The sequence below is a fragment of the Dendrobates tinctorius genome, unplaced genomic scaffold (assembly GCF_039654945.1).
Source record: "Dendrobates tinctorius isolate UK_male_01 unplaced genomic scaffold, ASM3965494v1 ptg000086l, whole genome shotgun sequence".
NCBI lineage: Eukaryota > Metazoa > Chordata > Amphibia > Anura > Dendrobatidae > Dendrobates > Dendrobates tinctorius.
In genome coordinates this window covers 46,725,837-46,750,241 of record NW_027361754.1, presented here as the reverse complement: position 1 = coordinate 46,750,241, position 24,405 = coordinate 46,725,837, and the positions used below count along the sequence as shown (strand labels likewise).

General features: G+C 44.1%; 1 protein-coding gene across 3 annotated transcripts in view; it reads left to right on the top strand.

Annotated features, from left to right (window-relative positions):
- Positions 1 to 14,555, top strand: part of SAMD11 (sterile alpha motif domain containing 11) — a 185,779-nt gene extending 171,224 nt beyond the window's left edge. For 2 of the 3 annotated variants that reach the window (XM_073585349.1, XM_073585351.1), the window contains exons 9-14: positions 3,575 to 3,690; positions 3,855 to 3,933; positions 4,867 to 5,570; positions 9,519 to 9,643; positions 11,324 to 11,434; positions 13,115 to 14,555. In XM_073585349.1, coding sequence (XP_073441450.1) covers positions 3,575 to 3,690; positions 3,855 to 3,933; positions 4,867 to 5,570; positions 9,519 to 9,643; positions 11,324 to 11,434; positions 13,115 to 13,354 — 1,375 coding nt within the window. In that variant the 3' untranslated portion in view covers positions 13,355 to 14,555. The remainder of the gene's footprint in view (positions 1 to 3,574; positions 3,691 to 3,854; positions 3,934 to 4,866; positions 5,571 to 9,518; positions 9,644 to 11,323; positions 11,435 to 13,114) is intronic. The other variant, XM_073585352.1, reaches the window with a different exon arrangement.
- The last annotated feature ends 9,850 nt before the right edge of the window (positions 14,556 to 24,405 follow it).

Here is a 24,405-nt window from a genome sequence, read left to right as displayed (position 1 = left end):
CTCCCCGTGGTCTTCCATATGGTATAATGCTCTCCCCATGGTCCTCCATACAATATAATGCACTCCTCATGGTCCTCCATAGATTATATTGCAGCCTCCTCTATCATCACCGGTTGCGATGACTGACTGGCGGAGGGGGGTCCATAGCAGTCATGTGGCATGTGGCCATTGACAGTACACTACTGGCTTGGGCATACATCATTAAAGGAGTATTCCCTTCTCCAATATCCAATCACAATAGGTACAAGGACTAATAATAATAATATTGGCAAATACCTCCAATTAGAAATATAATATATTTCTTCTGATTAGCTATGTCGCTTATCCCATGTGCAGGGCATTGCAGTAGCTTTAGGTATCCGTGGTTACAACCACTCATATAATGAGTTGTAAGTAGTGATGAGCGAGTATACTCATTGCTCTGGTTTTCCTGAGCATGCTCGGATGTCCTCCAAGCATTTTGGCGTGCTCGGAGATTTACTTTTTGTCGACGCAGCTGCATGATTTGCGACTGCTTGACAGCCTGAATACATGTGGAAATTCCGTAACAAACAGGCAACCCCGCATGTATTCAAGCTGTCCAGCAGCCGCTATGTCGACACAAACTAAATCTCCGAGCATGCCAAAATACTCGGAGAACACCCGAGCATGCTCGGGAAAACCCAAGCAACGAGTATACTCGCTCATCACTAGTTGTTAGTGTTCGTAACCATGGATACCTAGGCTACTGCAATGTTCTGTACATGGGGTAAGCGACATAGCTAATCAAAAGAACTATACTACATTCCTAATTGGAGGTATTTGCTAATTTTTTTTATTATTACACCTACTACATATTGGGATAGGATTTTGGAAATGGGAATACCCCTTTAAAGAAAAGGTGACAGCTAGAGATGAAGCAAATTGATTCACAGGACCCGGTCAGTATGGCCTTCAGACTGGGGCCCTGTAAACTACCTTCCATCTCCTGGAATTCGCAGATCTTCTTTTGAATAGTTGGTCTGGTACAATGTCGTTGTGTGTCGTTGCACGTGACACTGCGCCCGGCTGGCAAGTCAAAACAAGAGCCACACATGCCATCAGGTAGGAGGTTCACATGCCGTCTTTTCCAGCTGCTACAGAATACTGTCCGGGTCCTGGGAGACTGTTCACACTCTAGTGGCAATACGAGTTGTTTTTTCTGGAAACTTTTTTTTTTAATTCTATTTTCTTATCTGAGTCTTTTACATCATGATCATCCAGAGATGTGCTTTGCAACAGCCGCAGGACTGCATGGACTGGAGATTGACTTCTATAGGCATGCTCTGTGATCTGTGCAGAGGACATTATGCAAGGAAGGAGGAGGAAGTGAGCTGTGACATCACCCATTATCTATATGTAGATGGTCCATTTCATTTTTATTCAGCCCGTGATGATAATGAGATGTGATCTCTACATAACAGGAAGTATTAGTTGTAGCCCAATATTGGACTTAAGGGTCAATGTAAAAATGTGCAAGATTTCAGGATACAGGTTGCTAGACTTGTAGACTATGAAAACACAGCACGGCTCTGTCATGAATGTTGTTTATTTGTGCTCCGAACATCCCGTACTTGTGGTTTCCTGCTGAATTGATGGGGACGGGAGCTGGAACATTATCATCAATGAATGCTGTGTAGTAGGCAGAGACTAAGCAAGCAGCGAGAGGGTTAAACGCTGCCCGATTTCCCACATTGCATCCTATATAAAAGCCGCCTCACGTCTGGCAGCCTCGTCTCCCCATGATTACAGCTAATTACATCGACCGGACACCTCCTCGCCCCCGCCATGCAGCTTTAATTGACCGTTATTCATCTGCAGGCTGTCCGGGTGGCAGAGCACTTGGCAGCCCAGCGACAGAGGCCTCGGCTAATTGTCGGGCCTGGGGGATTAGGCCAGGTGATTACACACTTCACGGTGTAATTACATAAGCATCGCTTGGCTGCTGCCCCGGCTCGGAGCCGAAGGTCACTTTCTGCGTTACCTGAGATTAATTGGAGCTGCCAGTAGAGTGCGAGGCGCTGGCGGAGCGCTGATACGATTAGCAGGACGTTTCGGCAGCGAGGAATCGATGGCCGCTCTTCCCAGACAACAGGAGCAGCGCAATTAGTTTAGTGCTGAGTGAGGGGAGCGCTTAGGGGGGGGGGGTAAAAATATATGGGGGCTTGTCGGCGGAAATAGGCTGGGGGTCAGCCGTAGCTTATAAACTGCTGGAATATTAGGGTATTGTATAGTCTGACCACCAAATTCAAATTTTTTTTTTTCCCTAGTGATTTATTCCCTCCATCATGTATTTACAGAGACTAATAATGCTTTATAGTCTAGTGTATTACTGCTCCATATAACCTTTGGAGTTCTGCTTTATTAGAGCCTACGGAGGCAAACCTGCATGTTGGCGGATACGGTGCCATCGGGCAAATTCTCGGATTTTGCAGAAATTTGTGAGAAATTGTTTCATCTCTTCCTGCTGTAGTTTTAAGGTTACGAGGCCAATGCCACATCCATTCATGGTCAGGCCGAATATTTGGGAAGAGTACGTAACACTTTTGGCCAACAATGGACATTGCCAGCTGGTGCATGGCATAAGCCGACCGAACTTAACAAGCCCCTGTGTAATTACTCTTTTTGTGCCAGATCTAAAAGTGAACCTCACCACATGGCTAGGAACGGTGGCGAAACATGAGAAGGGAAACTGGGACGTTATCCCCTTAATATTTTGTGATGAGAGGACGGAGACGTTACCTGATACCCAAGTGTGACGGCGCTGGTTATTGTGTGCGCTGTGTCAAGGAGAGAGGACAGAAATGGAGAGAAATAAGCTCTTTGAATTGGGTCCCTTCCAAGATTAGAGAGGTTAATCTTAATGATAGTGGGTGGTGAGAGAGCCATCTATCTCTGGCAGCTCGGAGTCATTAATGTTTTATTGCCTTATTACATTGCCAATGTGACTGTGTCGCCATGCCATGCTGTCGCACTCCTGTCTCCGTGTGAATGATGGGAGCAGTACCCAGATGTTGGAATAAGCTGCTCAGCTGTAAGAAAGGTTTGGCTACTGGAGTATCGCTAATGTTGGATCACTCCTGGTACCATCCGTCTTTGCCATGTCCTGAATTCATTAGATCTCCTCCATGTAGGGGGATGGGGGCACTAACTTTTAGTGAACTCTGCTCTTAAACTTTTTATTGTGCAGAAATTCGCACAAAATAATCTCACACCTGTAGAAAAGTCAGGCTCGCACAAGAGAGCGACTTCCATTAAAATCTTCCAGCGATTTACTGACACAATTATCACAGTTATTACTTTCCAGTTATAATTGATATTGATGTTACCGTCAAGCTTGATTATGGAAAGACAAATACTTGATTCCATTTACTGGTTTAATGGCCGTCTGTTCTGCCGGTATCGGTTTATTAAAATTCTAATGGCTCATAATGGTGTAAAAAGATTCCCCCTTTTTTTCCCTCCTCTCTTTGCCTGAATTCATTATGTATGAATATATCACTATGTGAAGTATGCCTTTACTAAGAATGGAGTTTTATTTTTAATTATTTCTTAGGGAGATGGCTCACCCGCCTCCTCTGCTGTCACCCCAAAACGCCCCTCACATTGCCTTGGGACCACACTTGAGACCGCCATTTCTTGGGGTGCCATCCGCACTATGTCAGAGTCCAGGTATGTAGCACCATATTTGGTCCAGAATTCTGGCCTCAATCATCTAAGAAAATGCATTTACTTCTGGACCTCTCCTTTAAGGCAGCAGCATACGTGCAGATTTATCTTGAGAGGAGGCAAGATATTGACCAGGTATTTGACTAGACTCCTTTCTATTTCTGCAGGTTACAGTTTCTTGCAGCCAGCCCAAGCGGAAATGTTTGCACGGCAGCAGGAAATTCTACGGAAGCAGAATCTGGCCAGGTGAATATATTATTTCCTTCCAGACAAACGCTGCATTTTATTGACCCTTTTGGCATCTGGTTCTAGGAATGTTCCGACGGGCTCCTATTCACCCCTTGAAAGCCAAGAGCGGCTTTATGACCAGGGATAAAAATTTTTACAAGGTTGCCAACTTGATTTTCTTGCATGGTTTATCAGTAAAATCAAGAACTATTAACATTTTTTTAGAAACACATTGGAAAACCATAATAAATCATGAAGATATTACGTGGTGAATGTCTACGTCCCCATAATTCTCCTATGGAGATCTAAGCTGCATTCATGAAGAACAGCAAAAATGAGGACAAGTACATGTGTCTGTTCGGTTGGCAACCCTTAGCAGAATGTGCTATTCCTTACAGATAAAGTATATTGCGTAGTATACAATATGGTCCTGATTGATCAGGACTGAGGCGTGGTGGAGCGTGAGGCGCCCTATTCATTAAGAAGATACGTCGCGAAGTGTCAGGTACTGAAGTAAAATTTGTTGCCTGTGGTCCTGTCCCAGCTTCGCCCACTTTATCTGGCTTTTGTTTCATAAGTTGCTAAATTTTTGCAAAATCCTTGTTGCGCAAGGATTTTGTGACTTTTCAAAAGTTTTCTGGCGTAAAATCCTTGATGAATCCGGTCCCTATGTGTTAACATGAGAGCATTTGGGTGGTGTTTGGCGGGTAAAGGGTTTCTGTTGGGAGATCCTCTGAGTGGAATGGTTATATCACTGATTTTTGACTATCCCGCCCCCCCCCCCCCCCCTTACGAGAACATGTTGGCATCAACTAATCACTTCAGTGACCATTGCTCCCTGCAAGACATTGCTAATTAGACTCATTTTATATGACCTGTATTAAACAAAATAGGGTTTATATCTTATGTATTTTTTCTTTAATTCAACTTGTCTTCTTATTTTTCCCAAAGACTTGAAATGTCGGCAGAAATCATACGGCAAAAGGAGCTGGAGAATCTGCACAGACAGCGACTTCTAGCTGGTGATCCACTGACTCTTCACCCAGGTTTAGCCCCCGACCACCCGGCACTGCGCAACATGCATGAGCTCCCCGAAGGTCACCCATTAAGAGAGGAACTTTCCAGAAGGAACGCCATGCTTGTCTTAAGGCACAATAACACCCCACTGCTGTCTTTAAATCATCAGGGGGTCCCTAGCGTGCCTCCTCCCAAGGAATCTCAAAGTGCAAGGAGGGCAAGTCGAAAGTCTGCTCATCACCGGATGGAGCCCCAAGGAAACCACGGTGAAACTAAGGAACTCTTGGATCAACGTATAAGGGAGGGGGTATCTGACGGAAACGATGAGGAGATGAAAGATTCAGAGAGTGAGGCAGAGGAGAAGACAGACAGTCTGAGAGCTGAACGTGGTGCTTCATCCTCATCCCATGAACTGCAAGAGGGTAAAGATCTTCTCAAGGGAGGAGAATCTCTAAAAGAGTCAAGTGACTCACACAGCCACCAAAGTCTGTCATGTGCGCCATCAGAGTCACCGACTCATCTTCTGGGACCAGGAATCAACAAAGGAGATGCTAAATATTTGCCCTCCAGCTCAGTGCCTCCACCTCAGCCCTTTCCCTTTGGCTTCCCCTATGCCGTCAACCCTTATTTCCACACAGGTAGGTAACAACGCAACACTGCTGTTTGACAATGCAATTACTTTATTTTTCACAATCCCTTTCCTCTGAAAATAAGCTGACATGAAGGTATCCTGCAGACGATACCCCTCAGAACAGCAGTCAGCACATGTTCAATTCCCCTTTGGTGCCACCACTGGAGGAAATAAGTGTTACGTAGCTCTAAGGTTTTCTAGCAGGGGATTTTCTGATCCACACAATCCCTTTAGCTATATTAAGATACACTCACACTAAAGAAATGGGTGACATCCAATATCGGACATGTATGCTCGTCTCTCTCGCTTGGATAGGAAGTATAGGGAGTGTGACTGCTGTAAGTCTCCGATGCCGCTCATCTCTTGAGAACGGATTGCGTATATGGAAAAATATCTAGAGCAGTAAAGGAGTTAATATCTGTATTGACAGATCCCCTGTACAGCATAGGGACCCCGGACTCCCTCCACCTTTCCTCCCCTCTTAGTCTGTCCAGGCTCGCGCCAGCTGTAATTGAGTGAGACAGCTGTGCCGGGACTGGATTTAGCAATATTGATTTTGCAATACATTAGGAGAATGGAATTCCTATCACTGTTCCAAAGGCTTCCTGTTAAAGCGACACCTCCCCCTCCGCTAGACCTCATCAGCCCCAATACCTTTATCCTACAACTCCCATCCAAGCCCAAGCATCTCACATGGAAAACAAATGGGGTGAAGTTTTCCCCTATGCTTCCTCTTTTTCTTCTTTAAAAACCCTTTGTTTTTTGTACACATAAAGTTAAGTATTATTGTTATATATCCTACATCAAGGCTCTAATATATCGGTTGTAATAATTTCTCCTTTACTGGCCACTAGGGGCGCTGTAGCATCAGCAAGTCTTGTAAAGTAGATACAACTGGCATAGCGCCCCTAGTGGTCAGTAGAACATAAAATATGACAGCTGGTACGCCAAGCACATGTTATGTGTAACAATAACTTGTAATAAGTTTTGACTAAGTTGTAAGCAGTGAGGTTCCAGGTGCTGAGACCCTGACATGAGACCAAAGTCAACCGGAGTCAGTTTTCAAACTTTCTGCACCTTTTATTTTAGACATTGGAGGGGGGTTTCAGCACCTGGATTCCCCACTGATTTAAGGTTCTAGCACATCTCAGGGTGCAGGGACACTTAACTTTCTTTCGGTGTACTGCAACTAAAAGGGAAATGCCTGGATTGATCAGAGAGATTACTGTAACCCAAAAACTGAGTTAATTCAATGTAATTCAATATTCCTAGACTAGATGTATTGTTTGTGTATAAGGGAACCTATAGATGATAAGTTATGTCTTTATTCTGAGTTTATGAAATGTCAACTTTTGCGTAATTTTCACAAGTAACCACATACATCAATGTATGAATCTCCACCGATTTAATTAATATAAATAAATCCAACAAAGTTTTTATATCTTTAGTGGAGACGAAGCTACAAATCCCTAGCATAGAGTTGAGTGATAAAATTCTGGCTGCCTGCAGCCACCACTAGGTGGCGCTTATTGTAGACAGTATATGCATTGACCTCAATAATAAATTCATATACAGTAAGCGCCCCCTAGTGGCGACGGCAGGCAGACTGTATCTTTAGAAGTATGCAGAGGATTTGGAGCTCCGGTCGCAATATTGATATGTGATAAAGATCATTTAGCATTGAGTGTTGGACATAAATTTGACCTTGCGAATAGGCAGATAATTCCGTTTGCTCGAGGTATGATACATTTATAAAACATAAAATAATTGATAAAATGTGCCACCACGTGGCGCTCCAGCTATTTCTATACTACAACTACACCATGAACTGACATCTGCAGGTATGATGAGGGTTGTAGTCTTTTACAACAGCTGGAGATCTGTGGATGGAGACCACTGCTCTAAGGCAATGATTTATCTAACTTGTAAGTAATGTGGATGTGCTCAGATGGCTTCACACAGTATTGCAATGAAGAAAAAAAAGTCTTTCTAACAAAAAACTTTTCTAACAAGTTGAAAAGCTAAAAAAAAAAAAGAAAAAAAAATCCCCCAAAACTATTTTCTCTTGTAAAGAATAGTATTTAGCCTATATGTATCCGATACAGGGGGCAGGTGATCGCTGCAAGGACTAAATATCTATTTGGCTTCTGCTGAATTTGAGCGAGATTGTCACCATCTAGTCTCGGGATTACATTTTTGTTCTTGCGTTGTCCTTCATTTTCACATGCATCTTTCGATAGACTTTGAAAGGGTTACAGGCCGGTTGCAGGAAGATGGAAGCTGCCAGCTCTGTCATGATTTTAGAGACCCTGTGAGCCCTATAAAGTTGGGGCCGGGGGCAGGCTGTGCAGCTGTGCATCCTGTCACTGTGCTGTAATACCCCACTGACCTCTGCGCTCCGTGTGTCTGCGCGCCTCCGAGATGTGAGAAGAGGGGAGGGCAGCGGTGGTTTATCAGTGCCAGTCCTGGCCTCCATCCTGTCTGCCTCTGACTCTTTGTGACTGACCTTGTCTTCCCTCTAGTGTGTGAGATATGGGACTGCCAGCAACCGCCCCACACACCCCGGGGACAGCTCAGGAAGCTGAAATCCTCTCCATCGATCCCTGGCCCTGAGTAGAATTAACACAACCTGGCATGAGCTGTGCGCTCACCACAACCTCTGCCTCCCGCTCCCAGCAGAGACCAGGGGGGTTATATACACAGACGGCGAAAACAGTAGGGGGAATGTACTAAAATATCATTTTTGTAGGAAAAGCTGCATAGAAATCCATATTCGACCATGTCCCCACGTAGCATATGTACTCCATTCCTTGTACACAATTAACCGTCCAAGCAAAGCGCATGTGATTTCATAATATCTTATGTCCAATGTGCATTTATAAACACTGTTGAACTGTATGATTTTGTGGGTGCGTTTATTTTCCTCTATAGGCTTTTTTGGGGAGCATGTAAGATGCACACTTCCAAGATGAAATGCCGTATGACCCTGCAATTATCAAAGACGATTGTTGCATATATTTGGGGTTGACACCTGCAGAAATCACGTAGATAAAAAGCAGCTGGAAAAATAAAAGCAAGATTTATGCTACGTGTGAACATGGCCATGATGGAGAAGCAGAGTTGTATTTGGTACAGGTCGCCTTGTTACCTGTGTGTCGCAACTACATTTAGTGCAAATTTACCTCCCACATATTGCACACACACACAGAAAATGCATTTAACGCTATAGACACTTGCAGACACAGTAGTAGGCAGTAATTGCACTTGTTGCAGCAGTGCAGGCAATTACAGGTAGGATTGTTAATCCCATCCCGTGCCCGGGTCTCAGAGTAGCTGACAGCTCTGCCGTCTTTTTGCTTCCAGACATAGTGGCAACTTCTGGCCGCCAAGAGCCTAAGGAAGTGGCTAATTGGGAAGTTGTTCCCAGCTCTAGCCATCCGCCTCCTTACGAGACGCGGCGCTTGGAAAGCCAGCGGCAGGGTCTGACCTCAGGCTGTGCGCGGAATAATTGAGCTCAATTTATTTTTGTTCCAGTCCAGACCACGAAAAGCTCGCTGACCTCCCCGTGTCGCACCTTCCCCATCATACACACGCACACACACTCTCTTTCTACCAGGGGCCTTTAGGTCTCTTGCTACAATTTGAGTTCTCTTCTCACTTGGAGAGATCTACCAACAAAGCATTATGGGAGCGCAGAGTCTGGACCCTGCGTGGTGTTGACAGGTCATTAAAGATGGATGTTAGGCTACAGAATATGTTCATCTTGCTGCCTCCTTGTTTTCTTCATGGGATTTTAATGATTAATGCCTCTTTTCCTTCCTCCCCCACCTCTGCTTTTCCTCATGCAACCTCCTCATCCTTCTTCACCTTGTCCTTCTATCTTCCTCCCCCACCCTCCATCCATCACTTTTTTTTTGTTTTGTTTTCCCTCTGCTCATCCCCTTCCCCTCGTCAGGTGCCATGGGGGGGCTCTTCCTGGATGGAGAGGAGAGTGTGGTGCTGGAGGACCTCAGCAAGTGGACAGTGGAGGACGTCTGCAGCTTTGTAGGCAGTCTGTCTGGCTGTGCTGAATACACACAGGTAAACCCATGTGACTCCGCTTTTGTATATGGCTCCACTCTAGTGTTCCCCTTCTGCCCTGTCTCCTGCTATAAAGCTCTATTCATGCCCTTGTGACTGGCTTCTCGCTGGTATGCCTCTTATTCCTCATTAGAGGATGTTTCTGGACCTGGAAGCTTTATTGCTCATTAGAGGGTAAAGGATGCCCTCTAACCGTCCCTTTTACTGCCCCCCTCCCTCTATTCCTTCTTTCTTCATTCTGCTCTCCACCATAGTTTAAGAGGGGAGGTTTTGGGCTGCTCTGTTTTTTTCTTTTTTCCTTTTCCCCTGTGCTAATCCCCTCATGACATGCTTCATTAAAACCACCTGCACCGTCATACCCTCCCTTCCCTCCCTGCAGCTGGGCCAAAAGAGTAAGACAGGCTACAAGTCAGAGTCGGAGAGGAAGCGGGAGAGGCGGCGGGGGTCAGGACTGCACACAAGAGCGCAGCCTGTGCATACAAAACAAGCTGAATGAGTGTGCAGGGGGAAACCAGAGAGAATACATCGGGGCTCACGCGCAAAGGATTTAAAGCCACTACTATACAAAAGAGCGGAAATAAAGTAATGAACTTGGGAAATTATTGACATACTCTACACTTTGTTGCCCTTGTACCCAAGATAAACAACCAACCTGGCCTCCCTTAGACGTTTCCTGCCCAGATACATCCATATTTCCATGTTTCGGCTGTATGGCGGACCAACGGGGACCGGGCTTCTGCCGAATGCGATCACTTATTTATACCTTAGTTGCAGTTTATTGACAAACAAAACATTTGTGCAAAATAAACAAAGTTACAGATTGTTCTAATATTACTGTCCCATGGATGCAATGTTAGAAGAAGAGGCTCCAAGAAAACCATGTGAAGAAACTGATATTGCCACAGTTTACCGCCTCCCGAGATCTAACAACATCCTCTATCCCTAACCCATTACCCCATGTCCAACAAGCATCACACCGTGTGAATATATTAGTAAAACACAAAACATCATCACGTGGAAAAGCAAATGAACTTGCAAAACATGATTACAAATATCCTACAGGTCAAAAAAAAGAAAATGTATCAGGGGCCTCCTGGGTTTATCATGAAGGTGGCTACTTTCTGCCACTCCCGTGCGAAGAAAAAATATATATAATAAATATATTATATTATATATAAAAATTTGTTCAACCAATGATCCTTAAGCTTTGTGCAGACGAGCGGAAATTTTGTCATCTGAGAAAATCGTCTCAATTATGCTAGTCTCATTCTGATGAGATTCTCTCAGATGAGAGTAAAAAATGTCTCCATACAATGTGTAGGAATTGGGCTGCATTTCGATGTCTTTTGTTTTCCACGGACTCATTGACTATTGCTTGAGTGCAATCTGAATATTGGATCAAAGTCGGGCATGCAGTGATTTTTTTTTTTTTTTTTTTTTTTACCTTGGATGGACTCAGTCCAAGAAAAATAAAAAACTGGGCATGTGCACAGCCACATAGTGCGATCCAACGTTTTACCGGATCGCACTCAGACCTATAATACGGCCAAGAGGTGGTGACATTGCAGATTGTGCCGACTTCTGGTCGTACCATAAGGCACTTAAACCAATGTGATCATTTGTAGAACTGACTTATTGGGAACGGATCCTTTACTAATGGCGATCTTGCTCTCTATGCAGGTTTTCCGGGAGCACTGTATAGATGGGGAGACTTTGCCTCTATTGACAGAAGAACACTTACTGAATAACATGGGTCTGAAGCTTGGGCCAGCACTAAAGATCCGAGCACAGGTATGTTTCACAGTAGAATATTTGCTCAGGAGTATGATCTAGCTCTATTTATTAGATTTATTCAGATTTCCACTTCTGCAGAATGTTTTCTGCGACCCCCTGGTGATGTATGGGGGACTCTGCAGCGCTGCACAGAGAAGCTGCGGCCGGTAGGACACACGTACGCAATAATAGGATTGCGCCGTGGCCTGCAGGCCTTATAATAAAGTGGTAACTGCAGTTTATAGCTCTCCCTTCAGCCCTGGCTGTTTATGACGGGTATAATAAAAAGGTTCTTTGGCCAATTGTTCCCCATGGATCAATTTCGTTAGAAATGTGCTGCAGTTTAACAGGTCAGGGAGGGGCTGCTTATTGGATTTGGGGTGGTGGGTAGGGGGTGATCACAGTAAATGGTTGTACACTTTGGAAAGGATGTTGTTTTGCAGTATTGAAATGCACACACTGTAATTCCACAACATGAATTGTGTAGGCTTACTAGAGGAGAAGATGGAGCATTCTGGAGCTTGGTCTTAGAATTCTGCATTGTGATGTCCCTCAGTTAATCCTCCTAGAAATGTTTTGTATGATTTCCCATGCTAGATGGACATTTCCTTAAACGCTATGGCACTGTGTGAATGTATAGACACATACCTTTGTTGATAAGTGGAAGTGTAGCGTCTAGTTGTCATTAATTTCCAAGAGGGAGAGCACAATTTAGACTTCTAGGAAAAGATTCCCTAGATTTTTATTTTTAAGAAAGGCAAGTAATTACTAAAATTAACATGTCAGAAAAACTGTCAGGGTCTTTACTATTTGACAACACAGAGGAAGCTGCTTAGTTAGTGAATGGTTAAAAGCCTCATCAGACAAGTCCCAGCACTTAAAATAACTTGTACTGATAGGTTACACTTTTGTTGCTTCTTTACAGTCCTTTATTACCATGTAGCGTTGCACAAAGATTTGCTAAACCCTAGTCCAGTAGTCACCAGACCAGAGCCCTGCGAACCTCCTCCTGCCGATGCCTCTTCGGCTTTGTAGGCTTAGCACAATGTTTTGCCGGAATGATAATTTGAGTGTAACTGGAAGAGGCACCAATGATGCCGGAAGGTAGGATGATGGTCACCGATCACTACCAACGTGATCACTGGTCCATTGTTTTGCAAAACCAGTAAGTCAGTTTCCCCAGTTTCAGGTCAGGCGGATAGCCAGCTCCATTCCACCTTTGTACTTTATGGATGGACTAATCGGCAACACAAGGGAATCAAGTAGCTCATCTCAGTTTCATCCAGGCGAAGCTCTGCTCACATTTCTTTTTTGGTTTCTATTCGAAGTAGAGATAAACAAATAAATGTGCAAGACACCAGTTCAACGGGCAGATAAGTCCTCCATGGCCTCCGGTCAGAGATGAGCGAATCTTTCAATATTCGGTTCGGATTACAATAGCCGTATTTGCAAGATTTGCCGAACACTATTGGAATCAGTGAGAGTAGAGATGAGCGAATATGTTCGGAAACGATCGTCAAACATAAAATCGACACGAATATGGTACAAATGTGACAAATTCGGGTTCAGTGATCGTTTTCCGAACATATTCGCTCATCTCTATTCATGGTGTTTATTGGACCTGCTCTCCCAAATAGCTGTTATTATCAGGACAAACATGTTGGCGATCTTCTCATAATGCTTCATTTACTTTTTCAGGTTGCCAAAAGAATTGGACGAGTCCTCTACATGGCAAGTTTTCCCGTGGCATTCCCCCTACAGCACCCGAGCCTCAGACCATCAGACAGAGAGCTGACAAGCAACGAAATCAGACCGCCTTCTACTGGCAGCGCTGGATCCCCTTTCCCCAGTGCACTCCTTCCCCCCAGCCGCATTTCACCGAAACACGAGAACGGCAATGCAACATACTTAAATGAACCTGCTAAATCTCTTTCCTAACTGTGCCCTGTCGTATAGCTGGATATTTTAACGTCTGCGTTGCGGAAGCCGGAGCTTTGGACCAGAAGGGATATTCTTCTTCTGGGTAGCTGCTATCCCTTCAGCTGCTTGAGAGACTAAATAACCGAGAGGGTTTGCATACAGTGTAAAGAATAATAATAATAATAAAAAAAGCAAATAATGAAAGAAAGCCCTCCACCTCCAACAGGTGAAACAGATAGATATATGTATGTATATATTTTTATTTTCCATTGACACCTTTGTAAAGCGATCAAAAAGAGAGAGATTGGTGGACGACCCTATTCCAGCAATAACTGGAAATCTGCATAAGATTAAAGGAGAAGGACAAGCCTAACACAACTATGGGGGAATGGAGGAAGCGAGACAAGCGTGGTCCTGCCTAGGAGGAGGCATCGTACCCATGTGCAGGATAAAGGCATATTGTAAGACAAAGCCAACAACCTGGTCTCTTGTACTCGGCTTTCAATCTGTTTATCTTTGTCTGCCTTGCCACGCTTTCCTATGCATCTCCAGCAACTCAATATTGTACCAAAGAATAACCGTGCTGCCATGCTGCCGGACAGCGTCGGTACATTGCTGGAATTGGGTTCTCTTTTAGTCTATACTGCACCTTTTAGTTGATAGCCCACCCTTGATATCCTGAAATAGATTAGTGTCCCACGTGGTCTGCCTTGTTTTATTTTGCTTCAGCGAAGGACCGGCACAAGGGGCATCAACCTATTCTTCATCTGCTTTGGACAATCCTCAAACGGCCCCCTTTCGGCAGCAGGTCTCATAATGGACAGCAACAACGTGGCAGGCCCTGAATGAATGGCTGTCATGGACTCTGGGGTGGGACATCTGAACTACTGCAAATGGACAGAAACACAATGTCGCCCTACAGCTGAGTCATGGGGTACCCTGTGATATAGGCTGTTATGGTACGTGCCCGTGTGTGAGGTTTTTTTTATCATTATTTCTAAGGGTTTTTTTGTTTTGATTACATGTTTTTGCGTCATCTATTCGTGCTCATCCACAGATTATGTTCATTTCTATTGGAAAAAATGAGTTGTAGATCAGCGGTACAGTTAGCAAATTGTTTTTTTGTTTGTTTGTTTTTTTTTGTTATTAAACTCAGACCTTAACAGATCACCAGAGTATGCTGCATAGCAGCAACTTCAATAAATGAAAAGTTATATAAGTCACTTGTGTGCTGGAAGTTTTTATAGAGATCGTCCCATACTAAATCGTTAATGTGCTAATGATGCCGACCAAATATCACGCAAAGACAAGCCGGAAAAACAGAGCTTTCGACAACATATGAAGGTCAGTTGCATAAGAACACTCATGCCTGATGATCGGATCATGGAAATAGGCCGATGACTGAGCGTAAGGCCGGGGTCACACCAACGTATTTTCTCTCCTCAGGTCAATTATGCCAATCGCAGTTTGATCAGATGTGGATAATATGGGGAAAAAATAAAAAGGTGTCTCCATCTTCTCCATCCTGTCAGTCTGAGAACATCATACCGTAATTGCATGTCATCTGAGTTTGGTCTGATCGTTTCCACGGACTCATTGACTTGCATGGCCTGAGTGCCATCTGAATATCGGATACAAATCATGCATGCTGTGATTTTTTTTCAATGTCTGTCCAAGGAAAAAATCGTACATGTGCATGGCCTCTTAGAATAATATTGGTTCGAGGGCGATCCAGTGTTTTGCCAGATTTCATTCGGACCGAAAACATGGACGTCTGCAAGAGCGCAAACATTAATTCATTGGATGATGAACTGTTGCGGGAAGCACGTCGGCAGGTGAACATGGGATGCTGCGTGGGGACAGAATGATCATTTTAACAATCATTCTGTCACTGTATAAAAGGGCCTTCAAAAGAGCACCAATCATCTTGTTTATAGTCGACCAGCGCTCATTTATCAGCTGAGACCTGTCTATATGTATATTTATGCTCACTGAAAGAACTAAGGAGTGTTACAGTCCCCACAACCGAGATGGCAGTCGGGCAAGTGACGCTTTGGCTGAAAATCCCAGGCCTCTCCCATACACAGGAGAACTCGTTCGGTGGATCACTCATATGTTCTCTATGAGCGAGCCACCAACAGACATTTCTGGTGGCGGCTTATCTCTGGGAGATCAACATAGAAAATCAGACCTGCTTGATTGACATCTTCCCTGACTGTCAAGTGGCCGGCGTCCCCATACGCACACAGTGTCAGCTGAACCATTCGATATCGGTGGGAGTTTCCAGCAGCCATGTTACAGCTCCATACAAGCTTATTGTGGTACCAATATATGCCAAATTGGACCTTGATTTTTCAAGGAGGCACTAAAGTATTTTTCTCTAAGAAAGGAAGGATATCTCCATAATCTGGCGCTGAATGAAGGTGTCTCCATCACAGCACCTGCCTTCAGATCGGCACATCTCCACAGTACCACCAGGCACAGAGAGGAGCCTCAGCGATCTACAAGATCTAAAGCCCCTGCTGTGCCCACCTGGGAGTAGCAACCTCTGTACTGTCCATATATCAGTCCCCATACTTTATTCATAATTTACCACGATCCAACATTGCCGCCTTTCAGAGATACATGCGTCCGTCTATCAGGATCTGCTTCCTGTGCTGCTAACAGATCGATGCAGGCTGGGAACACAATGACTGCCGTTATTAGACTGCAGCTTTGTGCTTTTTCTCCGGCAGCCTCTGCTGGGACAAGCGGAGCCGGATGCAATCAGTATAACCACCAGGCTGATTAATGCTTTCAGTGCTGGCGGAAACACCCGGTCAATGGGGAGGAATTCTTATTAGTTGCTCTAGCGATGAGGCATAGTCACAATCATGTGCCAGAATTAAAAGTAAGAGGTTAAAATTAAAATAAGATTATGCCATATAAAAATTTAACTAATGGCTGCAACAATATCCAAAAAATAAAATCAAAGAATTTTCCAGGCCTTGATCAAGACTTAGAAAGATCGTTTTTTTTTTTTTGGGTACCGTTGCACTTACTGTTTTGAGAGGTTGTCTCAGTATCTCCCCCCCATTTACCTAATCTGGATTCAGTTGCAATACCAGAAACCACCCATGGACAGGTGGGGCGCTGTTCCTGGTAAACAAGCAGATCTATTTTTTCTAATTCAACCTGCAGTACATCAGAGCAGAACGAAGACAAAGGATCTAATTCACCATTTGCAACAATATTTTTTTTAAGTCCATTTATTTTGCTTTTGTTTTTGCTCTAAAAGGGCACAGAAAAAGTAAAAACAAAAAGTTGAATACTCTGCTAAAATATCTTAATTTGAGCAAAAATTCCAGGCATATAGAAAATTACAACTGGAGAATGTTTGCGCCAAAATATTGCGACTATTTAAAAAAAAAAAAAAGGTGCAATGGATTACTCAGCTGGGTATAGCTGAAGACCCCAAATCCCATCCACAATGACACACACTAAGGCTAGTTTCACACTAGCGTATTTTCCATGCAACGCACGGCGCCGCTAAGCCCGGCTCCCTGCCCACCCCATCTGGTCATCGCCGCCTACTATCGCACACGGCCGCATGCGATCTGCGCACCCTATCTTTAGCATAGGGTGCGTTGGCCGTGCGCTAGTAGGATTTTAGCGTGCGCTGCTCATTTTTGAAGGTGTGCCGAGCGCGCCAAAATGCAACATGGTGCGTCCGGCGCACCTTCAAAAGTGTGCAGCGCACGCTAAAATCCTACTAGCGCACGGTCTGCGCACCCTATGCTATAGATAGGGTGCGCAGATCGCATGCAGCCGTGTGCGACAGTAGGCGGAGATGACCAGATGGGGCGGGCAGGGGGCACGGCTTAGCGGCGCCGTGCGCTGCATGGAAAATACGCTAGTGTGAAACTAGACTAAGGCCCTTAGAAAGAGCCGGTATACCGACGAAACGCGCGTCAAGGACACATGCCTGTCATGAACTGGTGGGTGTGAGGTTGCCCCCCAGTGGTCAGGGATTTATTATATCCGACCAATTTTCACTAATTTACTATGCATTAGTGGTCGTGGGTCCTATAACCACCCACAACTTTTGTTTCCACCTTCAGTTTCGGAACTTGCAGCTCTCTGGCGCCCCCCTTACCATCAGGTCAGTCAGAGAACTACACCTAGGATAAGTAGTCGCCAGAAAGGCTGCCTTGCCGTGTACTGCCTATTGGGCACTCTGCAGTGAGGGCGGTATGTATGTCCCCAGAGTGGTTAATACATACATAAAACCTCCGTTCCGTCACTGCGAGAGTATCCCATATACCCCAGAACACTGTGCTGCCACCAGCTCCTCATTCTGCATAAAAATCAATTTTGGGTCAGGAGCCAACCCACATGGTAGCATATTTAGCTCGGAGGTTGTTGTACGTTATAGAGCAAGGAGAAATAAAACTAGTAAATTTATAGATTTACTCCAGAAAGGATAGGCAGTGTTCACAAAAATATAAAAGATGTTACAAAAAGATGCAGTATATACAGACAGTTACAAAAAGAGACAAGATACAGTATATACAGACAATTACAAAATAAAGTGGATTAAAACAAAAACTTACACTTATGATTCGATGGCACACTGTGTGGAGGAGGGGGGAGGGGCAAATGGTCTATCAGCACAGCTTCCTAGCTGGCAGCCCGGGCAAATGGCACCCCACTGAGTCAGCATCAGAGCTTTATAGCTTTCCTTCGCTGACCTCATTGGGTGGGTGGAGCTAGGGAATCTACTCCCCTTTTGAAAATTACTAACAAAATTATTATAAGTGCCATAACTCTGGCTGCGAGGCTCCCAGAGTGTCGACAGGAGTATCATTTTTCTTATTACGAAATTACCTTTCTTTTGATACCAAACATCGTATATCTATGTGGTTCTGGGAAGCAGATACCCTTTACTTGATTTCTGGTGGGTGCAAAAGCCCAAACCCGCCGCTTTGAATAGCTTTAACAATGTAGATTCCAAAAGTTTCCTGCATCTATGGTTATTATATTCGAGTTGGAATGAACAAAGGAGACTTGTGCTTCAAACAGAGCCTGATTTATCTGGTCATAAGCCACATTCCCAAGGGAGGGGGGAAAGTGGGATCGAATGACCCACAGGCAGAGAGGCTGCAGCTATGTGCCATTCCAACAGGGAGAAAGAGGGAAGGGGAAAGAGGGGGCTGCAGCTTGAGTGGCTCAGTGCTAGAACATATGAACCAACTTGAGGTAGGGGCAACAGGGGATCTGTATGTGTAACTAGAACAATAAGAAATATTTCATATTTCCGAGACAATGCTCAATAGATATTAACTGTGCGAAGCAGGTAGCCTTGCCAAATATCAATATAATAGACATATATAGCCTTGAGCGCCACTATAGCTTATACTACTGCTGATCGCACACTGCTATGTTGGCGTCACACAAGGATTTAGCGTGTGTTTCAATCTGCCCATAGCAGTCTTGGGCGCCAGCATAATTGGTATCACTGCTGATTGCATACTGCCATTACGGGATCACAAGTGGATTTAGCGTGTGTGTCAATCTGCCCAGAACAGCTGGTGCGTATATCACCTACTCTTATATCGGTGATCCACACTTATCTCAGCGCATGATTTATCGTGCCGCTAGCAGCTGATGTGTGCTGCCTCTCGCAGCTGATGATTGCGCGGTGAGCAAGGAGCGGCTAACATATATTACTGCCGCCGCAATACACAGTATAGGCCGCGCTTAGGTAGCGATCACCACACAATGTGGCATATTTTTGTATGTAACATGTGTGACACATACAGTACTTGCTGGCAAGAAAATCACAATACCTATAATAATTCTTAAGCCGTGATTACTTATCATACGGCGCTATACTATGCAGTAAATTATTTCATCAAATTCTCATGTGGTTATAACTAATCACATGAAAGGAGCCAGTCTATGCTAACATACACATGTTTGGCATATGTTTTTTACAGTTGATATTTTCACATTCAGGAGATATAATTGACCAATAATTTATAGCGACAATGGTCAAAACCCCTTTAAAATTAAAAAGGTAACTCTCACACAGTTGTGCCTATTGGAATTAGTGGGTCACTCACGGCATCAGTGACCCAATGTAGATCCAAGGGATGTATGTAAATGGTTTTACAATAATTTTAATCAATGGAATAAAGGTTAAATTTTAGTTACACGTTATCTTTTCTTTTGCTCTATTGTACTCAGAATTGGCTGGTGGTGTACACCTATGTATGACTTTGTCTTATGAGGATGGACTAATTATAAAAGGACTCCAAGGGTGTCCATCAGTGTGCTTACCTCCCAACTTTCAATAAGAAAGATGAACACACACAATTTTTATTTTACAGTAAGCCAGTACCCCTTCCTCGCTCAGTCCTTTATATGTTCACATGTGAAGTGCCATGGTATAAATGGCGTTATAATAATAAACAATAGTAATAATAATGTGCCCACACAAACATATTGCTCTTACTTAAGCCCATTATGGTTTCCACACAATGTGGTAACCTTTTCTTATCCCCTCCATAGCGTCCAACATAGTCTGATGCCCCCACAGTACATATCTCCCCACAATATGATGCCCCACACCTCCGCTACCTCAGAAAAAACACACCTACTGCTGCTACATTAACACACACACCTTGTCCTCATCCTACGCCTTTTACATGACTTTAGAATTTCACATGACCAAAAGATCTTGTGAGGACCTTCAATGGGGGAAGAACTTGTCATCTCCTGCCCCACCATTATAATCAGCTGTATCTGTGTACTGAGGATATACCACCAAACTCCAAAAACATGGGACAGCTTAGATCTGGGATAAGTTGTAGGTAAACAAAAAAAACACTTGCGTATGGTGCCACCTCTGTTCTATGAATGTCTGCATGAGAATAAAGGGGGTTTTACACATAGCGATATCGCTATAACGTCACCGATTTTGTGATGTGCTAACGATATCGCTATGTGTGATACTTACCTCCGACCGGCTCCCCCGCTGTCCATCGCTGGTCGCGCGAGAATGTCCGGCTCCATTTCTCGTCGTCAGCTTCCTGCTGTGATGACGAGCGACGCGTGGAGGCGGGCGGGAGGACGTCAGGATCGCTGTGTGTGAAAGGTGAGTATCGTGCGCTGCGTCGCTGCTGCATCGCTGTGAGATCTTTCTGTGTGAAAGCTCACTAGCGATCATTTAGCGATGCACCAGCGATCCTGACCGCGTCGGATCGCTGGTCGGATCGCTGGTGCATCGCTAAATGTAAAAGGGCCTTAAGAAAACATGAAAATTAGATAAGTATAAAGCGTAGGTCTCCTTTATGCCTATGGAGGCACTTTTTAGGATGGCTAAGGGTCAGCATAAGCACTCTGTTCCAATCCGACCGAAGAGCTACTGTATGGATTAAAATTGGTCAGATGGACTAGCCTTCACTTCCAATGGCATCACTGAGCCCTGGACACATATACAAGTGCTTCTCAGTAAGTTAGAATATCATCAAAAAGTTAATTTATTTCAGTTCTTCAATACAAAAACTGAAACTCATATAGAGTCATTACAAACAGTGATCAATTTTAAGTATTTATTTCTGTTCATGTTGATGATTATGGCTTGCAGCCAATGAAAACCCAAAAGTCATTATCTCAGTAAATTAGAATAATTAACAAAACACCTGCAAAGGCTTTCTACGTGTTTAAAAAAGGTCCCTTACTCTGTTTCAGTAGGCTCCACAATCATGGGGAAGACTACTGACTTGACAGATGTCCAGAAGGCAGTCATTGACACACTCCACAAGGAGGGTAAGCCACAAAAGGTCAATGCCTTAGAAGCTGGCTGATCACAGAGTGCTGTATCCAAGCACATTAATGGAAAGTTTAGTGGAAGGAAAAAGTGTGGTAGAAAAAGATGCACAAGTAACCGGGATAACCGCAGCCTTGAAAGGAGTGTTAAAAAAAGGCCATTCAAAAGTTTGAGGCAGATTCACAAGGAGTGGACTGCTGCTTGGGTCATTGCTTCAAGAGCCACCACACAGATGTATCCAGGACATGGGCTACAAGTGTCGCATTCCTTGTGTCAAGCCACTCATGACCAATAGACAATGCCAGAAGCTTCTTACCTAGGCCAAGTAGAAAAAGAACTAGACTGTTGCTCAGTGGTCCAAGGTGTTGTTTTCAGATGAAAGTAAATTTTGCCTTTCATTTGGAAATCAAGGTTCCAGAGTCTGGAGGAAGAGTGGAGAGACACACAATCCAAGCCATGTCATCTGCTGATGTAGGTCCACTGTGTTTTATCAAGACCAAAGTGAGCACAGCCGTCTACCAGGAAATTTTAGAGCACTTCATGCTTCCCTCTGCCGACAAGCTTTTTGGAGATGGAAATTTCATTCTCCAGCAGGACTTGGCACCTGTCCACACTGCCAAAAGTGCCAATACCTGATTTAAAAACAACAGTATCACTGTGCTTGATTGGCCAGCAAACTCGCCCGACCTTAACCCCATAGAGAATCTATGGGGTATTGTCAAGAGGAAAACGAGAGACACCAGACCCAGCAATACAGACGAGCTGAAGGCTGCTATCAAAGCAACCTGGGCTTCCATAACACCTCAGCAGTGCCACAGGCTGATTGCCTCCATGCAACACAGCATTGATACAGTAATTGATGCAAAAGGAGCCCCGACCAAGTATTGAGTGCATTTACTGAATATGCATTTCAGTAGACCAACATTTTGGATATTAAAATCATTTTTCAAGCAGGCATTATACAGTATTCTAATTTACTGAGATAATGACTTTTGGGTTTTCATTGGCTGTAAGCCATAATTGTTATGATTATTATTTATTTATTTATATAGCACCATTGATTCCATGGTGCTGTACATGAGCAGGGGTTACATACAAATTACAGATATCACTTACAGTAAACAAACTAACAATGACAGACTGATACAGAGGGGAGAGAAGACCCTGCCCTTTCGGGCTTACATGCTACAGAATGGTGGGGAAGGAGACAGTAGGTTGGTGGGTTGCAGCAGTTCTGGTGTTGGTTGAGGTGATATCACCGGTAGTGGTGAGAGAGAAGGAGGTAGCGGGGTCATTGCAGGCTGTAGGTTTTCTTGAAGAGGAGGGTTTTCAGGTTCCGTCTGAAGGATTCTAATGTGGTTGATAGTCGGACTTGTTGGGGCAAAGAATTCCAGAGAATAGGGGCTATTCGGGAGCAGTCTTGGAGGCGGTTGGGTGAGGAGTGAATAAGTGTGGAGGAGAGAAGGAGGTCTTGGGAGGACCGGAGATGACGTGAGGGAAGGTATCGGGAGATTAGTTCAGAGACATATGGGGGAAACAGGTTATAGATGCCCTTGTAGGTCAGTATTAGTAATTTGAACTGGATACGCTGAGGGAATGGGAGCCAGTGAAGAGATTTGAAGAGGGGAGAAGCGGAGGAGTAGCGAGGAGAGAGATGAATTAGTCGGGCGGCAGAGTTAAGGATGGACTGGAGAGGTGCGAGGGTGTTAGCAGGGAGACCACAGAAAAGGATGTTGCAGTAGTCAAGGCGGGAGATGATGAGGGCATGCACAAGCATTTTAGTAGACTGAGGGTTGAGGAAAGGACGGATTCTGGAAATATTTTTGAGCTGGAGGCAACAGGAAGTAGAAAGAGCTTGGATGTGCGGTTTGAAGGACAGGGCAGAGTCAAAGGTTACTCCGAGGCAGCGGACTTCCGGTACTGGGGAAAGTGTGATGTCATTAATTTTTATAGCTAGGTTGGGTAAGGAAGATCTGAGAGATGAAGGAAAGATGATCAGTTCAGATTTGTCCACATTGAGCTTGAGGAAGCGAAAGGAGAAGGAGGATAAGCCATAATCAACATTAACAGAAATAAACACTTGAAATTGACCACTCTGCTTGTACTGACTCTATATAATATAAGAGTTTCACAGCCAAACCAGATCTTCTCCCACTTTGCACTGATGAGGGGCAGTACCCCGAAACACAGTGTCTGCAAATGGAGATTCTGGCTTGGCTTTTATCCTAAGTCATGTAACTAGGCTCGTTAAAGGGTCAACATTGACTTTTAGGATTGCTACCTCCAATAGGTGGCACTAGAGTTCTAGTCCTCTTCCTCTCTGAAGAGACAATTTGCATAATTAGCACTTTTTTATTGGAGAACTGAAATAAATTAACTTTTTGGAGATATTCTAATTTAGTGAGAAGTACTTGTATATATGATTCTGCCACCAGTTCTCCAACCTTGGACCACTTTTAGAAGCTGCTAACCCATGTATATAGAAAACACACGAGACCTGCTCAAACCCAGTGAAGTCACCATCACAATGGTCCTCTTGACTATTTTTCCAGCTTACAACTCATGAACTTTAACAAAGGAGTAACACTTTGTGTTGAATATAGCTTGAGAGCTGCAATAGAACCAAGGCCTATAAGGTTAGGCCAGTTTTACACATCCAACATTCAAAGTCCGCATTTGGACTAGCCACCTGTCTGACACAAACTAAGACACTTGTCAGAGATGCTGGAATCCATGTCTTTCAGTAAGCAATATATTAATATTACATTTAGGATTTACATTTGCCCTTTTCCAGAAGATGCTGCCAACCGGAGATGTGTGGATCTACCACTTGGGAGGGAACAGGTCACGATTAAAAAAGGCAGCCGAAATCTATGGTTAGAGATCTTCCCATGTCGTCTCAGGTGAACAACAGATATATGACAAATGCAATAAAATTCTCCATCTCCGGAGATGGACTTGTGACCCTAGGTTAATAATTCCAGCAGCAGAGATAATGGATGAATCAGATTTTAATCCAACTGCATATTAGGGATTCCGAACATCACGCCGCACAGCCGGGCACTTTAGCACGCTCCACGCAGCTTCCTATTACCAGGTAATTTATAATTCACCAATGCTTCAGGCATGGCAGCCATCCTTTCTAGATATATTATATATTCCGAGGACCTTGCATAGCTTGAAACAAAGAAATGTTCATGCTTCAAGAGCTTGCAATCAAATTCCTTTACTTCTTCAGAAATTTCAATTAGACATC